Source organism: Rhinoraja longicauda, chromosome 20 (assembly GCF_053455715.1).
Source record: "Rhinoraja longicauda isolate Sanriku21f chromosome 20, sRhiLon1.1, whole genome shotgun sequence".
Taxonomy (NCBI): Eukaryota; Metazoa; Chordata; class Chondrichthyes; order Rajiformes; family Arhynchobatidae; genus Rhinoraja; species Rhinoraja longicauda.
Window position 1 is genome coordinate 33,944,759 of NC_135972.1, and position 23,393 is coordinate 33,968,151.

General features: G+C 40.0%; 1 protein-coding gene across 1 annotated transcript in view; it reads left to right on the forward strand.

Annotated features, from left to right (window-relative positions):
* Nucleotides 1–1,865, forward strand: part of lemd3 (LEM domain containing 3) — a 37,556-nt gene extending 35,691 nt beyond the window's left edge. Inside the window, exon 13 of the mRNA XM_078417375.1 lies at nucleotides 153–1,865. Coding sequence (XP_078273501.1) covers nucleotides 153–316 — 164 coding nt within the window. The 3' untranslated portion in view covers nucleotides 317–1,865. The remainder of the gene's footprint in view (nucleotides 1–152) is intronic.
* Nucleotides 1,866–23,393: the final 21,528 nt, after the last annotated feature.

The following is a 23,393-nucleotide window of genomic DNA, read 5'->3' on the forward strand; positions in this document are numbered from 1 at the left end:
AGTAGTTTTTTTATTTTAAAAAACAAAAGCAGAGATGGGAAAGCATTTTGTAGTCATTTATTGCTAAGTATGCAGAATGTTGCTCTTTTGTGCACTAGGGTTTTTGGATACTTGTTTGGTTTTATTTAAGCAACTTTTTTTTTCTGTTTCAGGAAAGTTAGTGACTGTAAAATACCTGAGACTAGATCGCTACCATTATCGTTTCCCTCAGGCTGTCCATTGCAACACTCCATTAAAACCGTCAAATAGGTACATGAATTCAATGTCACATCTGCGACTTCTAACCAACACAGCTAACTCCCAAGGACCCTCGTGAGACCCCACCTACTCCTGCCAGCATTGCTATGCTGTAGCAGGAGAAGTCTTGCTTGAATGCTCTGTCTTCCTTTTTATTGCTTTTATATGTACACTTTTTGTATTATAAGGACTGCATCTTTTGTGTCAAGATGCCAGGAAGCTGAAGAAAATTTCCAAAGGAGCTATCTGTAGCATTGGTATATTGGCATAAAAAATAATTGTGTAGAAGCAAAATGAGGCACGCCTCTCATACAATGATTAATTCTTGATCTTTCGACTGGGCACAAATATTTAATTTACTGAAAGTTAAGAATGATGTTTTTAGGTACATTAAATATTAATCATGTAGATTAAGTCCAAACAGTATTTGACCATGGTTATATGAAAGGACTTCAATAGGTTTAACTTGACCGCTCAAAACTTCCATTTTGGAGTTTTGATTTGCCTGTGGTTCAAAGTAAATCCATACAAGTAACTTATCACAGGATTGCCATCCAACAACTACAGATAGTATCGTAGGGAGACTATTTGAGTAATGACATGGGGAGAGTACACAGAAAAGAGAGGGCGCTTTTCGACAGTTTTAAGCAAATGTGAACACCACTAATAGCTTTATGATGTAGCTGTTCGCTTACTGATAAGATCTGATTTTTATTTTGTACACTAAACATGTCTGGATTAAATACGAATAAAAGTAGTACTATCATGCAGAAAGGAGAAAACCAGCAGTGTCGTATAATGAATAAAAATCTGCAAAATGACAGAAGATGACTGCAGAATAATGCACATGAGATGGTTACTTATATATTTTGATTAGCAAATCAGTCCCTCATTATTACGTAAATAGAAGCAGCCTTTATGATGGAATAATTTCCCAAAATGAGCATAGTTTCACATATTACCTAATCCTGCTTTTATTTACTTTTATTCTGAGTTTGGTTGTAATCTGCAGTGAAGAGTGTTTCAGCGTGGAATTGCACAAATGCACAATTTACTCAGAGTAAACATGATGCACACTGCCTGCAGCAGAGCCTCACTGTGCCTTACCTCTGCTTGAACAGGAATGTTGTTTAATCCCAGTTTTAAAGTGTTCCGCTTAAAAATCTGACGTTACCATACAGCTTTTGTTGCACTTTGGTTAAAAAGAAGTTGTACCACAAATAAAGCAAGGAAACTTGCTGTTCCATGTGTGCATTGTGTGATGGCGATATTGTTCATGTTGGGCCAATCCTTGGTGCATCTGATTGTTGATCTGTTGTAAGAGTGAAAGTATGTGAATGTGGCATATTCCATTAAGGGCCACTACTTGATGCAGATGCATCTTTGAATTTTCCAGCTTCTCTGATGTATTTCATTTTATGTAAACATTGTACATTTATATATTGTAATATGTACCATTATCCATCTTATTTTGCTTATAACTGTTAAGATTGACAATATCCCAACCTGCAAGACAGATGGGAAGGTGTATAATATCCAGAAGTTCAAACAGTTCAGATGTTTAATGTAATTTGTCATTTGTCTTGTAAAAACAACTCTAATTAAAGGTTTACTAGGGGTTTTTAAAATGCTGGTATTTGTGTATATTGCTTGCAATCTTTGTTTTAGTTACAACCTTCAAAGTAAAACATTTCTAAATTATTATACAATGATTGCTGAACAACTTGTTTTTGTAAGAGAAAAAAAATCATTAGAGAAATTACATTTCAATTGCACCTCAAAGCACTTCATAACCAATATAATTACTTTCAACAAATCTGTTGACCATATGTAACGGGCAACTTTCGTATAGCCATGCCTCTTATACTGTTAATGAGTAACCAATGCATTTCTGGAGGTAACTGAGAAAAGTCTGTTGATTGGGAGAATTTAATATTTTGAATAATCACTGAACAGGTCACATTGGACATTAGTTACATTATAATAAGATCACTGCTGATTTTCCTAATCTCCAATGGACATAAGGTCAAACTTTTTTCATAAGACGACCCCTTTTATCCCAATACTCAACATAGTGAACTCTCTCTTCAATGCAATATTCCTCCTTTAATAAAGGGATCAAAACTATGCTCCAGATATGGTTATGCCATCCATTTTTCAAATATATGTCATCTCTCTTTGACAATAAAGTTTCATTCCTTTTTGCCTTCCTAATTATTTACTCATCAGCCAGCTAATTTTCATTTGAAGTGGAGACTACTTGGAAACTCCACAGAGCCCAAGGGCGTTGGTGGGCTTAAAGAATTGCTTACGTAAGTGCGTGTTTATGTAAGTCGCCAATTATGTGAGTCAAGGAGTGCCAATATTTGTATCAGAAGATTTTAGATCCACGCTGAGCAATTATTTAGAAGAACTGCAAAGTTATGATGTTTTGGGTACTTCTTTGGAAGTAAAGTTTGATTACACAGTTTATCAGTGAAAATATCATAGATGGGAATTTTAGTTTTGCGTGCTTAGCAGTTTGTGTTCATTGCAAAGAATGCCCATGCAGTGACATCATTCTACAAAATGTTGAGAATGTTACAAGGCAAACTGGAGTCACGTTTTCCTACTTAAAACACATCATTGGTTCCTCACAGCAGAAGCATGTTTTTGGCAACTCTCCATTAAAGCTACATTATTTAAAGGCCCACTTTGTGTGTTCTGCTATAGAACACTGGGCAAGGGCCTGTCTCTTATCACTAGTGTCTCTGGTTATCACTTTTCTGCCATGAATGATTCTGCGCTGATCCAATTGATATGCTGCTGATTCTGCAGAGCAGAAATGTCGAGGCACATTGAGGAAGGAGGACAGGTGGTATTTGTAAACCCTAACCTATATAGGGAAGCAGGCTTCAATCTCATTCTCCAGGAAGCTTTGTTCACTGAGGCTAAGGTTTTCAAAGTGGAAACTTTGACAAACAGTTCTCCAGCTTTGAATTGGTGCCCATGTTGATTTGTCTGTGCAGGTCATTGTCATGGTCATCCTGAACTTCCTATCTTCTGAATCATTTTAGGTACTCATGGTTGATCCATGTTGTATCTGAATTTGCTGTCCATTACAGCGATAAGTCCTCAAAGAAATTGGACTTTTCTTTTTGTGCAGTGCATGGATTTGTGAATACTTTTGACTTAGTTGGACTGAATATTAATTAGCGGCACAATGCTTCATGTTCCCATTTTGAGTTCAACTCTTTATAATTGGAAATGTTAGTGCAGCTTGAATGTATAAATTGTGGTTGGGCATTGGGAAGAAATGTCTCGTGGTCAATGCCTTTTTGTTCATAGACATTCGCAGCAGTGTTCCGTCTCATCTTTTTTGTGTCAAGCAGGCTAAACCATACAAAGCATTTGAACCTGGCTATGCTCCCTAATAAACTACTGACAAGTCTTCAGAATCAGAATTACCTTTATTTGTCATCCAAAAAATAAGTCTTTTGGACGAGAGTTCGTCACCCACAGTCCAACAGTAAGACCAATAAAATACGCAATTACACAACCACAACCAACACAAAACAAAAAAAAAGGAACATCCATAGTGAGTCTCCTCCAGTCCCCTCCTCACTGTGATGGAGGGCCAGAATGTCTTTTCCCCTGCCGTCTTCTCCTGCGGTCTGGCTGTTGTAGTTGCCACGTTCCAGGCCGCACCGCACGGTGAAAGGTCCACAACGGGCCGACCCAAGCCCCGCGATCCGGGGCGGGCGAAGACAGCTGCTGCTGCACGTCGGGGTGGTCGTGGTAATGTGCAATCCCTCTAGATAGCTGGCTTCTCTCTGCATGCCTGCTTGCTTGTACCAGGTGAGTTTCTAACCCCTCCAACCTAACTTCTTTAGCCATTGTGGCGCTAGTAGTTGGGATGGTGCTTTATGGAGTTAGATATAATGGCACATTTAGCTTGGTCTTCCAGAGTCACTTGCTCTAGAATACCTAGTTTCTAACCTATTCTTGTAGCCACTTTATTATCTAGTTGGCAATCCATTAGAGTTTCTACTGAATGGACATATTGATAGTGGGGAGCCCAGGAATGGTCATGTCAGGCAAGAGTTGGTGGTTAGATTTAATTTTGCCATAGAGTATCACTGCCTGGAACTTTGTGGTGTGAATGTTGTATGACAATTATCAGTGCCTATGGCCAGTGGTGTGCCTCAGGGTTCAGTGCTGGGCCCGTTACTGTTTGTCATCTACATCAATGATTTGGATGAGAACATTACAGGGCAAGATTGGCAAGTTTGCTGATGATACAAAAGTGAGTGGTTTTGCAGATAATGAAGATGCCGTGAAAGATTGCAGCAGGGTCTGGATCAATTGGCCAGGTGGGCTGAGGAATGATTAATGGAATTTAACACAGAGAAGTGTGAAGTGTTGCATTTTGGGACGACTTACACAGGGCAGGACCTACACAATGAATGGTAGGCCTCTGGGGAGTGTTGTTGAGCAGAGGGATCTAGGAGTGCAGGTGCATGGTTCCTTGAAGGTCAGATGGCTTAAAAAAAACAATAAATTATGCTTAATTTGCCATTTCTTTGCTTTTATATCCAATATTTTTTTGTTCTTCCCTAATTTTTCTTAAACCATGTGGCTTGCTGGTGCAGTTAAGAGTCAAGTACATTCCTGTGGATTTATACCAGACTGGATAAGTGATGCAGACTGCCTTCCCTGAAGGAAGGATATGAGTGAGCCAGGTATTTATTTCACAAAATGCTGGAGTAACTCAGCAGGTCAGGCAGCATCTCAGGAGAGAAGGAATGGGTGACGGTTTGGACCGGAAACGTCACCCATTCCTTCTCTCCTGAGATGCTGCCTGACCTGCTGAGTTACTCCAGCATTTTGTGAAATAAATACCTTCGATTTATACCAGCATCTACAGTTATTTTCTTACACATATGAGTGAGCCAGATGGGTTTGTAATAAGAATCCAGTATTTTTACAGGTCACAATTACTGACGTCAGCTTTTTAATTCCAGATGCATTTAATTATTTGAACCTAAATTCCCTATGATGATATTTGAACTGATTTCTCCAGATTTAGACCTCCAGTAACTGAATCATTAGGCTTTCATGCTGATCATGTCTGGGCTAAAGATTTTGCCTAGCAAGCTTTTTTTTTTTTTAAATGGGAATTTATTTTATTTCAAATGTTCATTTTATAAGGCAGTCGTGATATTTAAAGATAATTGGAGAATTGTATTATTTCAAATAACCAAATACATCTGAAATTAAGAAGCTGATATTTACAGAGGAACCTCTGGTGAAGGAGAATTAATCAAATATGATTTCTATTTTTGCTGTTTTTAAAGTGAGCCACATTAATATTGTAGGCAGTTCTTTGATATGCAGTGCCAAATTCAACATGGTCAAATCCGGTATAGCACAAAGTAGTTGCAGAACACATTTTCCTCCATCACTGCACCCACAAACACACATAAATGGAGAATTGTTATTCCAGATTGTCTCATGAATTATCTCAGATAATTGTACAAAGGTCGGAGGTGAAAAGAAATAGTGTGAGATAAGAAGTGCTTCTTCAATCCTTATCTCACACTTTTTCTCTCTTCATCTCTGGCCTTAGTCCAACCATCTGCCATTCAAAAAAGCCCCTCACCTGTATTCACCTATCACTTGCTGGACTTTGTCCTGCCCCACATCTCTGCCAGCCTCCCCCCCCCCCCCCCCCCCACAATCAGTCCGAAGTAGAGTACTGAGCTGAAACTTCTCAAATCCTTGCCCTCCAGAGATGATGCCTCGCCTACTGTTACTCCAGCACTGTCTTTATTGTTTTAAACCAGAAAGTGCAGTTCCTTGTGCCTCCAAGTGAGAAATCAAGTTCGTTTTGAATTGAGAAATATTGACTTAAAGCAACAACTTTGCAACAGAACCGGCCAGTTTCAGTACTAACGAAAAAGTGCATTATTTGAAATTGTTGCATTGGAAATTAAGGCCAGAAGTTCTCTGACATGCCTTGATGGAAGAAGAGGTGTCGTTCCTCAAGATTGTAGTGTGTTTTATTGTGACAGTATAGAAGAACACAGACAGACCAGTTATGGTAGGAGTAGGATGGAGAATTAAGGACCTCAGGAAATTCCTGCTTGGCAAATGGGAGAATAAAAATATATATTTCCTTTAACGGGAATTAAGATGATTCAGTTTGGGGGTAAGAGAACAACTGAGGACGTGATCTGAAGGGAAGTGTCAAACGCAGATTTATATCATGTCATATTTATAATCGAATAAAAATTCTTTCATGTTGTAAAGAGGGGGAAGTAAAAAGAAGGGCATGTATGGATATTAAATTAAGGTGAAATATGTCACAGAAGAAATTCAAATACGGAACAGACAAGAAGTTTAAGAGGATGGATACGAGATGACCATGAAGACAGTTTTGTATAGATTTGTTTATAGAAGTTCATGTTGCAAGAACTTGCCAAAGACGAGATCAACAGTGTGCTCAAGCAGAGTTTGAGTTACATAATAGAAACAAAGTTCACCAATGTAATGAGCACATCATAAAGCAAGCAGATTATTTTAGGATTAAGCTCTTGCAGTGTGATGAATAAAATGGTTTCAATTTAAGGTATCAAATTAAGTAGTGCATCACAGAACATGTGTGCCAAAGTGTTTTTGTTAGAAAGGAAACAAAAAGTTTAGGTTCCAAATAGAAACACATTTTTGTGGTGCAGAGCTACAAAGGAGATGTAATTCCTATTCGTTGTAATTGCAAACATTACCACCATGGGGCAACAAAGATCTACATTTTATAAAAAAGTGTGACTGGATAGTGACTAATTCAAACATTTTTAGTCATAATTTCTTCCACTTCCCCTCACGTTCTTGAAGTGCAGTGCCACATGTGCCAAGTGACCTGTAGCATCGCACTCGATGATCATTTTCAGTCCATAAAATGTTGAGTGTGTCGGAACTGAAAGCAAGTATCCTATCCTTGTTTGCAGGGTTTCCCCTGTAGCGGGATTGTACAATGCTGGATCATTTTACTCCTGAGCTGTTGATGTCAATTGCAGTGTTTTAATTGCCTCTTTGAAATCGGCAAATAATGTACAAATCAGGCCTAAATCTTTCTGATCTAACACTTTAATTCTGTTACATCAATAAACAGTTCTGTTGAACATGCAAACAGGAGAATAGAGTGAGGATGTTTTCAATGCAATACCTTTTTTGGTTTTTCATTTATAATTGCCTCATAGATCATTCTTTCACACAAGTACATTTGAAATTTGCATTGATAACATTCCTACATTTGCCATGCCACTAGAAATAGGGTAAATTGACTGTCAATGTTTCACAATAAACTTATTGTTTAGGCAGATGTGTTTTCCCTATACATTTTAAGGTTGGGAATAGAAAGCCTGATAAACTGTCATTTTATTCTGATATATGGATTTAATGCGATTAAATCAAATGTTTAATCATTGCTAAGAAAATTTAGTGTGCCATATTACTATTATATGTTAATGCCAAAAAATTATGTAAATGGAACAAAATTGGCTAGTGAATATAACAGCATAAAACATACTGTAATGTCTTATCAGGCCAGCTTCCGCCACCGTCTAATCTGTTTGTCCTCTGCACATGCTCTTTCTTTCCCCTGCTGTCTATTTATCTTTCCATACTTCTATAATTGGAAATATCTTCCTCTCACAGGAACCTCAGTCCCCCTTTGGGGATATTCTGCAACGGCCATCCTTTACTTTAGTTGTAGTTTGGTTTATTGTCATGTGTAGCGATATACTGGGGAAAATTTTTGTTTGTGTGCTATCCAGTCAAAGAAAAGGCTATACATAATTACAATCAATCTGTCCACAGTGCGCAGATAAAGGATACAACATTCAGTGCAAGATAAAGTCTGATAATGTTTGATTAAAGATTCAAAGGTCTCCAATATGAAAAGAAAAAAAGCCCTCCGATATTGAATCTAACTGTGCCACTGTAGAGAAGTCTGCAAAAGATCTCTTCTTTCATGGCCAAGTTATCTTAAGAGAGAACTTTTCTTCGTGAGTTTAGACTTCAAACTTCCCAGCATTGAAGTGATAAAATGAAAGCATTCCATGTGCCACAAATTGTATAGGTTAGAATTATAATTCCAGTCTGTCTTTTTGTTAATCCAAGTTGATTTTACAATATCCTTAAAAAATGGGCCATTGGTAAAGGTAAGCAAAGGCAATGTCTTCACATGGTCAAAGAACCCGACAACACAGAAACAGGGCCTTAGACTCATCAAATACCCATCTACTCAAATGTCATTCACCAACACTTGCTCCAAAGCTTTCTTTAACTTGGCGATTCAGGTGTTTGTCTAAATACTTGTTAAATGTTATGACAGAGACTATCTCTGCCATGCACTTTGGAGAGAATGTGATTAGATTTATTCTTAAAATAGGATTTAATTTCCATGTCTTTTATGCATTTTAACAAATACCCATTATGCATTTCATTAATAGAGAATAACTCCATAGTCAATTGACTGAAACTTATCTTCCTGTTGTATGTTCTAATGGAGTAAAATTACAGGAGACCATAACTCCAAAGACGTAAAGGGAGTTTACATAACTCCAAAGACCAATGTAGGTTAATTGGCTGGGCAAATGTAAAAATTGTCCCTAGGGTGTGTAGGATAGTGTTAATGTGCGGGGATCGCTGGGCGGCGCGGACCCGGTGGGCCGAAGGGCCTGTTTCCGCGCTGTATCTCTAAATCTAAAAAAAAAACATCCTTGCAAAATATCCATATGAATATCAAGTTGGGCACATTAACTGGACATTAATCAAAAGTGTAAAAAGATGCCTTGACTTTCAGAAGGATGGCATCGTAAATAAAACCCCTGCTGCCCCAAGGTCTTGAGCAAGATTTAAATGTTGAGCTATTTTGCACAGGACTGCATCAGTATCAAATAGATAAATAATTTATGGGAGATCACATGTGCTGCTGTATCTGTTAATGTAACAGACTTTTAAATGAAGAGTTGTGGCACATTGACATGGACAAATTTAATGAACATTAACATATTTTCAAGTTGACTACTGTTGTATTTCTTAAGATTCAGATTCCTGAGATTTTTTTTTTAGTAGGAGCAGAATTAGGCCATTCGGCCCATTGCGTCTACATCGTCATTCAATAATGGCTGATCTATCTTCCCCTCTCAACCCTATTCTCCTGCCTTCTCCCCATAACCTTTGAATATGTTGCCATGTATGAAATACAACATCCATTCTAACATAATTATGTTTTCATTGGAATATTAAGTCAATGTGCATCCTTCACTTCAAATGGCCCCACTCGTGCAACATGTCAATCTAAGTTATATATTTTATTGAGGGGAGTTTTTAGTCTAAAAATCCAGTTTATTTTGGAACTTTGGTCCACTGGAATTAAACTTTACAAAGCACGATCCTCTCTGGAAAATTGCCTACGATGACCTTTGTGTCAGTAAACATAACCTGAAACAGGGATCACTTTGTGTCTAATAAACACTTGGTATAGGGCATTTACTTTTTGCATTGATAATAAAATCAAAGACAAATTCCGGGTCTCCTTGATCTATTAAGCAAGCAGTATGCGATAGTGGACATTATCAAAGGTAATGCGCAAACAATGACATGAAAGTGGGTACACTGACTTCTTGATTTCTCAACTCGAACCCGATTGCTGAAAAAGACTTGCTTCTACACCAACCCTTGCTCTCTGACACACTGATCCTGCTTGGCTGCTAGCTGAAAATAAATGTACTTGGCTAAATAACGTTAGTTTAGCCGAATATCCTGGTCTGGCATCTTATTCATTCAACATTAAATCTGGAGGAGTACCAACCAGTCCAAAACAAAATCACATCAATACTTTTCTGGAAAACAAGGGGGAGGTAGATGGAGTTTCTGATTATCACCCTCCTGCTGTGAAACCCATTTATTTATTGGTGTTTGTGACTTATAATTCTTGTAATTCTGTACGTGCACGTGCTCAGCGTTGGCAGGTTATTCAAACAGAGGCTGTCCCATTTCAGATTTTTATTTTTTTAAATAAACTTTATTCAGAATAAAATATATATACCCAACAAAACAATTGCACAAAAACTCCTCACATATTCTCAGTGCCTCCATATTCAATATTGTCATACTTAGTAGTGTTCTCGTTGATCTTTTAACAAAACATTCTTGCCACTCATGTATACTCTGTATTGGCTTTTGCAATATCACATTCTAATTTGGGTTTAGGTTTATCATTGCCTCATATACAGAGGTACTGTGAAAAGCTTTATTTGCCATGCTATCCAAACAGGTAAGATATACCAAACATAGATACCTCCAGTTCAAGAACAATAGATAGAGCAAAGAGAGATACTTTGAATAATTGGTAATTTATTTTATATTTATTGTCACTGCATCCAATGTGCCTGTAAAGTAGCAGCAAGTAAGATTTTCATTGTTTCAGTTCCAATGCTGATTTATTAAATATGAAAAAGTGACACAATAGTGTAGCTTCAGTTTATCTTCAGAAGATGGCAGTAACCTTAAGATAGTGTAGTAGTTTGTGTATTAAAATAATTATGCATTATTTCTCAAGATGGTCTATCGAATATTAGTAAGAATTGATGATACATTCATCGAATGTAAGTAAGAAATGATAGTGCAAATGATGTGGATCATATCAACCAAGTCCCTAACTAAAATGATTTGTTGAATGATAAAACGGAGCCTGTGGTCATATATTGGCTTAATTACAACCAAACATTTCACATTAGGTTACTGCCATCTTCTGAAGATGAACTGAAGCTACACTAAAAGACTGAGAATAAGATTATAACCTAAGAGACAATAACTAGAACATTTAAATCAGGGGTATTTCTGTGAAAAATTATATTTAGAATTTTCATTCCAGTTAATAATAATGATGCTTCTTCCAAGTTGTATTTCGGCATACATAAATGAAAATTCCAATGATAAATCAAAGATTTGAAGTATTAAGCCCTCTGCCTTCATAGACGCTGCCTGAATTAAGTATTTCCAGCATTTTCTGTTTTTATTCAGATTTTCAGCATTTCTAGTTTTATTGTGTTGCCATATCTTGAAAATAGAAGTACCATTGGCTGCATAGTGGAACAATAGACAATAGGTGCAGGAGTAGGCCATTCGGCCCTTCGAGCCAGCACCACCATTCAATGTGATCATGGTTGATCATTCTCAATCAGTGCCCCGTTCCTGCCTTCTCCCCATACCCCCTGACTCCGCTATCCTTAAGAGCTCTATCTAGCTCTCTCTTGAATGCATTCAGAGAATTGGCCTCCACTGCCTTCTGAGGCAGAGAAAATAGACAATAATAGACAATAACACCAGAGACGATATAGTCAAGTCTGTCTACTCACTGTAAAACTAACTGAGTTTTGTAATTAGAAATCTCTCGTACAGAATTACAAGAATTATAAGTCACAAACACCAAAATTAATTACTGACCTTTTCGCCATCAGTCTCAGAGACAATGGCCAACCAAAAACACTAAACTGGAGATAATTATTTTGTATTTCCAAAGCTTTTGTCAATGAAGGCATGCCAGAATCAAATATCTTAATGCACCATTTAATTTCATCGTTCCAACAATAAATGTCTGCTTCAAGTTGTTGTTTGTGGTTAAAACCGAAGATAAAACAAACATAGAAGAGGTAAAATGTCAAAGTAGACATCTTAAATGTAAAGCTGCCTGCATTTAAACCTGCTTACTTATAAGTGGGTCACATTTGGAATTGGTTGAATTTCTTAAACAGTTCAGTTCACAAATTTCACAGGTTCCTCCAGGGAGTGCCAATGCAAATGAAATCATTCCAGTGTTTAGTTTAGAGATACAGCATGGAAACAGGCCCTTTCGGCCCACCGGGTCCGCGCCGACCAACGATCCCCACACATTAACACTCCCATAGGGACAATTTTTACATTTACCCAGCCAATTAACCTACATACCTGTACGTCTTTGGAGTGTGGGAGGAAACCGAAGATCTCGGAGAAAACCCACGCAGGTCACGGGGAGAACGTACAAACTCTATACAGACAGCACTCAACGTCGGGATCGATCCCGGGTCTCCGGCGCTGCATTCGCTGTAAGGCAGCAACTCTACCACTACGCCACCGTGCCGCCCTGTGATGGAAATGAAGAGATGCAATGAACATTGGTGAGTAACATCCTCTGCAGATCTGGGTTCACCTTCTACAACACTGAAAACACCATGCTTATCTTTATTTCTGCTATCAAACTCCTTGTTTGAAGCTCTGCCTTGCATTAATTACAGTTACTTCCACTCAAATATGAGGCGGACCAAAACCCTTATCTTTAATAATAATAATAAACATTTATTTTTTATAGCGCTTTTCCAAATGCTCAAAGACGCTTTACAATACAGTCAAGACATAAAAACAAACAGACGAACTGTCCTGACGGAGAAGCGGCGAACAAATAGCGCCAGCGTCCTCTCACATCAGGGTCCGGCAGTAGAAAATAAAGAACACAAGACACACAATTACAATTTTTAACACAAACAGCCATCACAGTGATTGCTCCAGGCACACCCTCACAGTGATGGAAGGCAAAGAAAAGTCTTATCTCCTCCTCATTCTTCTCCCGTGGTGCCACGAGGCGATCGAGGCTCCCAACTTTTGAAGCCCCCACCGGGCGATGGAAAGTCCCAGGGCCGAGCCGAGCAGGCCGATGAAGGTCCTGAGCCCCCACCGGGCGATGGAAAGTGCCGCGGCCAGGCCACGCAGGGCGATGAGGGGCCTGCGAGCGGGTCAATCAAACCTCGCGCTTCGGGGCGGTCGAAGCTGCTACGGCTGGAGCTCCCGAAAGCCGGTCGCCAGCCAGGGACCTGCGAACTCCCGATGTTGCGGTCTGCAGGGCCCAAGGCCGAAGCCTCCGAGATGGTAAGTCCAGGCCCTGCGACCGGAGTCTTCAGGGTCGATCCCAGCTGGAGGCCGCCGACTCCACGGTGTTAGGCCGTAGCGCGAACGGAGATACGACACAATAAAGGTCGCATCTCCGTTGAGGAGGAGATTGGAAAAAAAGGTTTCCCCCACCCCCCCACCACCCCCCCACCACCCCCCACATATACAGAGTTAAAAATAAATCAAAAGATACATTTAAACGATCACAATAGCCAAAAAACAAAAAAAGACAGAGAGACTGCCGGTGAGCCACAGCTGCAAAACAGCCACGCCCCTTTGACTTCCTTCAGATATTCCTTCACTTAAATCAATTCTAATTCCCTTCCTTGGATATGGAATATTCTTTTCCCTGGATAGACACGAAAAGATGGAGTAACTCAGTGGGGCAGGCAGCATCTCTGGAGAGAAGCACCCATTCCTTCTCCCCAGAGATGTTGCCTGTCCCACTGAGTTACTCCAGCTTTTTGTGTCTCTCTTCGGTTTAAACCAGCATCTGCAATTCCTTCCTACACATTATTTTCCTTAGGTTGGTAGACTATGCAATGTTGCCACTGCATCCTGACATTGAGTAGAGCTTCTGATCTCACAGTGACATAAACGTCACCTATTTCCATTTTTGTAATTTCATCCACATTAAACCATGTCTAAGCGCATCCATTATTGGAACCCATGGTGAGGCTTTAACTGGGTGATAACAATGCTAAAGGCCTCCAACTGAGCTGGATAGACCTATTAGCCAGATAACTTGAACGCTCCTACCATTGAGATTTTAATAGTCTTTTACAGAGCAATGAAAATTCCCACTCGCCCACCCCTTCATTAGTTCCAGCATTGCTGATCCAATGATTTCTGATCAGCCTTCTTGGCTCCATTCTCTATAAACCTCAGCTCATCCACGTCTCTTCTATCTGATAGCTGTTCTTTATCATATAACCATTGGCTATTTTTTAATTTCGTTGTACTCGTTGCAATGACAATAAATGAATATTATTATTATTATTATTATTATCTACTTGTCGTTGGCTCCCCAAAAATTTGTGATCCTCGTTTACAAATACTCTGTTTAACACATTTCTCGGCCCTCTAAGATTCCATTCCCTTCTCCAAGGTGCATACCCCTGAAATGATTCATTTGCCTAACACGAGTGAGTCTCTTGTGCAGTCCTTAGCCTTGCCATTTGTCACAGTACTGTCAGGCTTCATTGGTTTTCTCACCTCCTCACTCCTTCCTTGGCATTCCTGATCTTTTATTATTGAGACTCTCGAGTGCCTCCGGATATTTGGTGTTATTTTTGGCGGCTGTATTCCGGAAAAAGTCATGAATTTGGTAAACATTTACAGATCCTTTTGAAGCTGATGAGGAAAGCCAATCGTGGATCTTTTCAAGAATAGAACTTTTTAATTTGTTGTATAGCAACATTCCAATAAGTTCTTTCCAAATGAAAAATGTAATTTAGTGATTTTGACTAATAGATAACAGTCCCAACAGAGTAACCTTTTTATGAAACCGCTGATAAAAATCCACTTTAACAAAACAACAACGTTTTAAGGCTTGGAATGGGAATTATTCTTCCAAAAAAGGACACAAAGTGCTGGAGTAACTCAGAAGGACAGGCAGCATCTCTCGAGAATAGGTAACGTTTATGATCCTGACTCATCTTCGGACTGATTGTAGCGGCAAATAAAAAAGCTGGAATAGGGGGGAGAGAGGACAAAGCATGGCAGGTACGAGGTCATCATGGGTGGGGTGGGGGGTGGGGGGGTTTATGGCAGGCAGATGGTTGGAACAAAGGCCAGAGATAAGAAAGGAAGGTGTCGGACAGGTTTAGAGGGTTGCGGATTGTAAAGCCAGAGGGAGGATAACAGCCGGGAAAGGGAGAAATAGGTGGGTGTCCAGGTGGGCCACTGGGGAGGAAGAGAGAGGGGGAGGTGTGGCAATAGAGGAGGCCCAGGACAGAAAGATGAGTGTGGGAATGGGAAGGGGGGTTAATATGGTTAGCAACCTAAAGATCAGGTAGGCCTTGGCAGACCGAGCACAAGTGTTCTGCGAAACTTGGTCAGCCCTATAACTTTCTGAGATTTCTGCACTGCTAAAAGTCTGGCCTAATGCTCAGGCTTAAATGTAATCACTTCACTGGCGTTGGAGTCCAGAAGAATAACAATCAGATGAATACCTTTGTCAGGCATGTATTGCTCATTTCCAGCCATTTCCTTGAGGTTAGCTAGTTATCTCAGTGTCTAGCTCTGATCTGATAGTTTTGTTTCATATTTGAGCAGTGCAATTTTTGTTTGTTCACTTTCATTTTCAAAACATTTCAGAATCGGATCTCAATCTACTATCCAATGGCACTGTAGTCTTATTAACATTTGGTATAAATAATAAGTGAGTGGGACTGATCTTTTGATATTTAAAAACCTATGCTACATTTAGTTATCAGACTCGGGTACAGACTTTAACGCTACCTGATGCCATGAAAGAAGAAGTATTCCAATGTTTCAGTGGGGACAGTCATCTGAATGGACAATCTTATTTTGTTCAGTACACCCATGTTTATCAGTAGTCTTGAGATACTGGCACCAATGAGCACTAGAACTGACCTAACCATTCTTAAAAGGAATTTGTTTTATGGTTATAGCTCTTTTTAATGATGTGACAATAACTCAATAAAATGAAAATGTCAACAATATATATGTATTATCTAATCTGTGGAAAATTATGGCTTCTGCAGCAATAGCTTGTTATTGAAACCAAATTTCAGCAGTTCTTTGTAGCAAAGTTTAATTTTACTAGTTCCTGATTTCTAGGTAAAGGGTCACGTAGTAATCTTGGTGGTTTTCCACTTTGTTTCCTCCAAATGAAAGGCTTGGATTGACACATCAAAATAAAGTTTGGATATACTCTTTAAATGAGGTCATTGGATGTTACATAAACAAAACCAGTACCGCACTGTTAACATCAATCTTATTTGTTTAAAAAGCTCAAACTCTTCTGAACATTGACATTGGTAAAGTTGAACAAAAAAAATATAGTGTATCAAATTGCTAGTTTAGTTAATTTTACCTGAATTTTCAGTGGCCTTCAACTTCTTTCCTCCTATAATTAAAAATCACAATAACATCAGTGACAATGTCGGTAACATGGTCAACCACAAAAAAATCAATTTGGTCAACGCCTATGTTGCTGAATAAACAGGATATCTGTATAGTAATTGCAACAATTGGTCAAAAATTAAATTAAAGTTATTTTGAAAGACAGTTTTATCTCACCTCTTTATATTTGCTTCTGTAAAATGGGATTTGGTCTTTGAATTTTTCATTGTGATTTCTTGTTCAAAATCTGTACACCAGATGCTACATTAATGTGGATACCTATTAGTTGTACATGGCTTCTTAAATATGTCTGAAACAGGCACAAAGCTCCATAAATGTGAAAAATCAGCATCCCACAGTGTTTATACAAAATCAAGGCCCTTGTGGCTGAACCAGCAATGTTTAGAGGCATTGTTGGAATCTGCTCATAAAACACCACACAGAATCTTTGGATACATGAAAACTAAAACATTTATTTTATCATCAAAATCCAACCAATTAACCATTCACTTTTGGCTTATTTATTAAGTGTGCATGTCACCAGTATTCACATTACCTACTGAAACACATTGACCAATTTGGACATTACAGGGATTGCAAGCTTAAAACGTTTCAATGTTTCAAGAACTGTTGTCCCTTGATAGACTTAATCCCAGGTGCAGAATGGCAAAAATACTATCTGGAAACCTGGACACAAGAGACTACAGATTCTGGAATCTGTAGCAAAATCTGTCTTGAATCATCGACTGTGCACTTCCCTCTACAGATGCTGTCTGGCCTATTGAGTTTCCCCAGACGCTCTACATTTTATTGTCTGTTTTATAAACTTTCAGTATGTGATCTTGCACAGTTTTAATTCATAGGTTTTTATGTTGCAAATGATAACATTCCCATTTAATCATTTAATATAATCTTTCACGTTGATCAAATTGATTTCAATGTTTTATATTTTCAAGAGGAATTCAGCATCATTGATTCATCTCCATGTCTGGTCAATTTCCATTTGACCAATTCTAATTTTCCAGATCAACTTGGGTTAGAGGATGAGCAACAATAGAATCCACTGGGCCGTGGAAAACAAGAAGAGGCAGTCGAGACGGGGTGGCAGGGTAGAGTTGCTGACTTACAGCAGCAGAGACCTGGGTTCGATACTGTTTACGGGTGCTGTCTGTAAGGAGTTTGTACGTTCTCCCCATGACCCTGTGGGTTTTCCCCGGGTGCTCCGGTTTCCTCCCACACTCCAAAGACATACAGGTTTGTAGGTTAATTGGCTCTGGTAAAGGTTGTAAATTGTCCCTAGTTTGTAGAATAGTGCTAGTGTACGAGGATCGCTGGTCGGCGCGGACTCGGCCGAAGGGCATGATTCTGCACTGCTTCTGTAAACTCTAAAACTCTAAAGATGTGTGCGAAAGGGAGGAAGGGGAGAAGGGTTATGGAGCAAGAAAGGATGGAAAGAGGTGGAATAGAGAAGAGTACAGGATGATGAGAAGGTAAACAAAAAGTTAACTTTGGTGTTAAACAGGGTAGAAAGTGAATGCAAAGACAGTAAAAAAGAGAACTACACGTCAAGGATGGAAGAGAAAGGGAGAGAGAGAGAGACACCCAATAGGAAGGGTGAAAGAGATGGCCAGGAGTGCAGGATAATGAGGAATTCATGAAAAAGGGCAAAATGAAACAAGCAAAAATATCATGTGCAGACAATATCTACTTTACTCCTTCCTGGGTAAAAACATTGACTTGAACAGAAAAGAAGACCAGGCGGGTATACTGTATATTAGATGTTTAATCCAACATGATCAGACTATGGGTAGACACAAAATGCTGGAGTAACTCAGCGGGTCAGGCAGCATCTCTGGAGAGAAGGAATGGGTGGCGTTTCAGGTCGAGACCCTGCTTCAGTCTGAGGAAGGGTCTCGACCCGAAACGTCACCCATTCCTTCTCTCCAGAGATGCTGCCTGACCCGCTGAGTTACTCCAGCATTTTGTGTCTACCTTCGATTTTTACCAGCATCTGCAGTTTTTTTTCCTCTATGATCAGATTATGATTGCACTCAGATGGAAACCTACCTCCTGAATTTTCCAGATACTGTTGATCTTCATCTGAATGAAAGGAATAATGCACACTTCAAAGGAAAAAGACAAAGTTTCATTGTTTCTTCATTGTAGTTTAAATTTGTTCTAAATTGCAGATTGAATATTGTGAACGTGCTTCGTGACATCATTTATCTTTATCCCAGCTATGGAAGATAGCAAAGGGGGAGATGTCATTGCTTCTGATGTGTTTCTGCTTAACGACTTGGAAATATATGTATTTTTAAAGAATGGGCCCATATTTAAAATACAACAAATATATGGCCACCCCACATATACACATTTGAACCTCCTATTGGAAGCAGGTCTTCACTTTGAGTATAATTGTCAGAGAAAAATGCAGAAACACCTGATGTAGGCCATGTAATAAAGTCACAGAAAGAGCATCCTTAGAATATGGGGCCCTAGAAACATTACCAGATATCAGCCTACTGAGGTGTTGAAATGGTGGCTTGGAAAGATGCTTCATTCAGGCTGTTGGATAAGCATAAGCACAGTTATCTAATATATTAAAAGAGGAGAAAACGCTTATTCAACCTGGGACGCCTCATTTCTTGTTAAAGTTGTTCTATATTTATGAATGTCTCAGTGCTTCCTTCACCTCCAGCTGAACCCATCCAGTATGGCATGGATCCTACTTAGTAGGAAGGCTTAGTCAGCATTATTTGAAGGGATCATTCAGTACTTAAGGAAGTTAAGTTGGTTTCATATTTCAGGCTGGCTGGTTGACCTTTGGACATCTTTTGGTGTGTCACTCTTCAAAGTTTGCTTGGCGTAAACAGAGACTGATTTTGCTTGTGTTACACTGGTTGTCCAAGCCCCATAAATAATCAGCCTGTAATCATTAGTAGTATATTTGTACTAGCTTTAAACGAGGAACAAAGACACCAGAATAGGAACTGGTGCCAGAAGAAGGAAAGCACGAGGAAAGTGGCGGCGGCGATGCCTCGCGGGTCGACCCGTGGTCGACGGTCGATGAGAGTGTGGGGGGAACCGCCATGAGGGGGGGGAGAGGGGATGAACAATGGAGGACCCGGCGTGGGGGGACCGCCGTGAGCGGGGTGGGGGGAGAACAATGGACAATGGGGAGGGAGGGAGAACAAATGACAATGGGGACCTGGGGTGGGGGAATCGCAGTGGGGGGAGGGGGGTAGAAGTGGGAGGAGAGGGGAGAACAAAGGAGGAGCCTGCGTACTTTGAAACTTTCTCAGTGCTGTAGCTGGCCGCTATTTGTATACATTGGGTATTGCAAGCATGGAATTTCACTGTGCCTTGTCACATGTGACAATAAAGAATTCCATTCCAATGTAGGAGAGATAACCAAGAGAGGGTATTTAAGAAATGCTTTTCCCACATTCAATAACTTTACTTAGGAGCAACCTCTAATGGGCCTTCACTTGACCAATACTCTACAATCATAGCCAGAATCAGGACACCAACTGTAAAGTGCCTGAGGCTGTTAAAATGATTGTACCTGCCTCACGTTTCTTCCAGACAGGAGACAGGAGGCCAAAAGAGAATTGGATTTCTCATGAGTGATTGGAGTGGTAATCTGGTGACCACTCCTGTACTGCCTTGTCAAACAAACCCGGACAGCATTAACCACTGCACCACCAAGGCAGCTTCGTACCATAGCTAAAATCAAACCATTTCTCCAATTTGACGACATTGAAAAAATCATTCACGCATTCATTTCCTCCCGCCTAGACTACTGCAACTCCCTATACAGAGGGATCAGCCAATCATCCCTGTCCCGCCTGCAATTGGTCCAAAACACCGCAGCGAGACTCCTGACGGGTACCCGTAAAAGGGACCACTTCACCCCGATTCTGGCCTCTCTCCACTGGCTCCCAGTACGGTACAGAATCAACTTCAAGCTCCTCCTATTCACATACAAAGCCCTAAACGGGCTTGCCCCCCCCCCCCATATCAAAAATCTTCTAACCCACCACTCTATCTCCAGGTCCCTCAGGTCGGCCGATTTGGGGCTACTGACTATCCCGCGGTCTAGGCTTAAGCTCAGGGGTGACCGCGCTTTTGCGGTTGCAGCTCCTAGACTGCGGAACAGCATCCCTCTCCCCATCAGAACTGCCCCCTCCATCGACTCCTTTAAGTCCAGGCTCAAAACCTATTTCTACTCCGTAGCGTTTGAGGCCCTCTGAGGGGGCGCTGTGAACTGTTTATGTATGTGCTGTTATGTTTGTGTGCCATTGTATGTTCGTTCTTAGTTCCTTAACTGATGTACAGCACTTTGGTCAACGTGGGTTGTTTTTAAATGTGCTATACAAATAAAATTGACTTGACTTGACAATCACATCTCCCTCCCCTGGTTACCAATTAGGAGATGGTTTGTTGAAATTCTGACCAGGCCACTTCATTTGACAAAAGGTTGTTGGCAGAAGGAATAGAGCAATTCTTGCTGCACAATCTCCAATTAAATCATGACATTTTTTTTGTTTCCAGGCAAATCCCAACTGCAAAGCTTTAGCCATGCTTTGTAACTTCTCACTGACTCCTAAAATGATCCCTGGATGGCTTTCTTAAACTTTAGGGAAAAGGAATATCAGGAAACCATTGCCTGCCACATTCTTTGTGTGCCCCCACCCCCGGCATTTACTACTCAAGGCATGATTATATTTCTGCAAAAAACAGAAATCTCATGAGGTTATTTAACTGCGGAAAAAACAAACCTTCTTTGGTTTTTCTTTCAGAGAGATATTTCACTTCCTTATTTTTTATTGTGACCATTTATTAAGAACAGTAACTGATATTCATAATTTAGATATTCGTTACATGTGCAAATTGCTTTTCAAACAGATTCATCAAATAAAAAGGGAGTTGATACATGCATTTTATTTTAATCAATCATTCATTCCAAGACCAAAATTCAATGGCTGCTCTAATTCACAAGAATAAACTCTTTTGGTTACCTACTACCTCACCTCTTCAGCTTGGTTTTAGCTACTTCAATAGATGACAAATCTGCAGTTTCCTGATTTTACATAGAAATATAGAAACATAGAAAATAGGTGCAGGAGTAGGCCATTCAGCCCTTCGAGCCTGCACCGCCATTCAATATGATCATGGCTGATTAACCAGCTCAGTAACCTGTACCTGCCTTCTCTCCATACCCCCTGATCCCTTTAGCCATAAGAGCCACATCTAACTCCCTCTTAAATATAGCCAATGAACTGGCCTCAACTACCTTCTGTGGCAGAGAATTCCACAGACTCACCACTCTCTGTGTGAAGAAATGTTTTCTCATCTCGGTCCTAAAAGACTTCCCCCTTATCCTTAAGCTGTGACCCCTGGTTCTGGACTTCCCCAACATCGGGAACAATCTTCCCGCATCTAGCCTCTCCAACCCCTTAAGAATTTTATATGTTTCAATAAGATCCCCCCTCAGTCTTCTAAATTCCAGTACAATTTTGTAACCAGACAATCATCCTGAGCTTTGTCACATTGCATCTTGAAATATATGAATAGTCATTACCTTTGACAAGCCCACGGTTCTGCCACTGTGTTAGCCACGAAGCTCAGTGTGGAGGCCTATCAATGTCTCACAGTGTTTTCAGATTTGATTGAAATATACTCTTTCACTGCTGTGAAAAAAAAGAGAAAGATTGAGATTTAAGATAATTGCCTAAGGTTGACGGGACAGCCATTCCTCATGTGTAAGCCTAGACAGGAAGTGTTGGCATTTATTTCACCGTGGGGACAAGTCATATCTCAGCTCGCTCCTGTTCTCATCTGATGTCCTCTCTCCCTGAATGATCAGATACCACCTTGGGTCGTATATTTCCGGACAAAATGACTGGGAGAACTAGTGGGAGTCGTTTAACAGTAAAGCAAAGTATTTCAAAGTGCTTTAAGAAATATTGAAACATAAGAACAAGGGAAATGGCGAGATCTTATTTTTCCATGAAACGATTTATATTTTGAATGCTCCATTTGTCATTGAAATCCCAAAGGCTACACCCATAAAGCTGGGCATCCTGACAAATCAGAATATCTGGAGGTGACTGTGGGAGATACAAAGCTAGAGATTCATTTCCAAAAATAAGGCAATGCTGGGTCATCGATGACTATTAAACTCCAGAGAGCTCCTTAACTGCGCCCATTTAAGAAGGGGAGGGGGAAAAAAAAGTTTAATGAGCATACTCCAATATAGTTTACTTGGAAACATGATTTAGATGATTTAGATGATGGAATTAAAAGTAATACTAGCAAATTTGCAGATGACACAAAACTGGGTGGCAGTGTGAGCTACGAAGAGGATGCTAGGAGGCTGCAGGGTGATTTGGACAGTTTGAGTGAGTGGGCAGATGCATGGCAGATGCAGTATAATGTAGATAAATGTGAGGTTATCCACTTTGGCAGCAAGAACAAGGAGGCAAATTATTATTTCAATGGTGTCAGATTACAAAAAAGGGAAGTGCAATGAGACCTGGGTGTCCTTGTACACCAGTCACTGAAAGTAAACGTGCAGGTACAGCAGGCAGTGAAGAAAGCTAATGGCATGTTGGCCTTCATAACGAGAGGATTTGAGTATAGGGGTAAAGAGGTTCTTCTGCAGTTGTACAGGGCCCTGGTGAGACCACATCTGGAGTATTGTGTACAGTTTTGATCTCCTAATTTGAGGAAGGACATCCTTGCCATTGAGGCAATGCAGCGTAGGTTCACGAGGTTAATCCCCGGGATGGCAGGACTGTCATATGAGGAAAGATTGGAAAGACTGGGCTTGTATTCACTGGAATTTAGAAGGATGAGAGGGGATCTTATAGAGACGTATAAAATTATAAAAGGACTGGACAAGCTAGATGCAGGAAAAATGTTCCCAATGTTGGGGGAGTCCAGAACCAGGGGGCCACAGTCTAAGAATAAAGGGGAGGCCATTTAAAACTGAGATGAGAAAAAAAAAATCACCCAGAAAGTTGTGAATTTGTGGAATTCTCTGCCACAGAAGGCTGTCGAGGCCAATTCACTGGCCCTATTCGACCATGAAC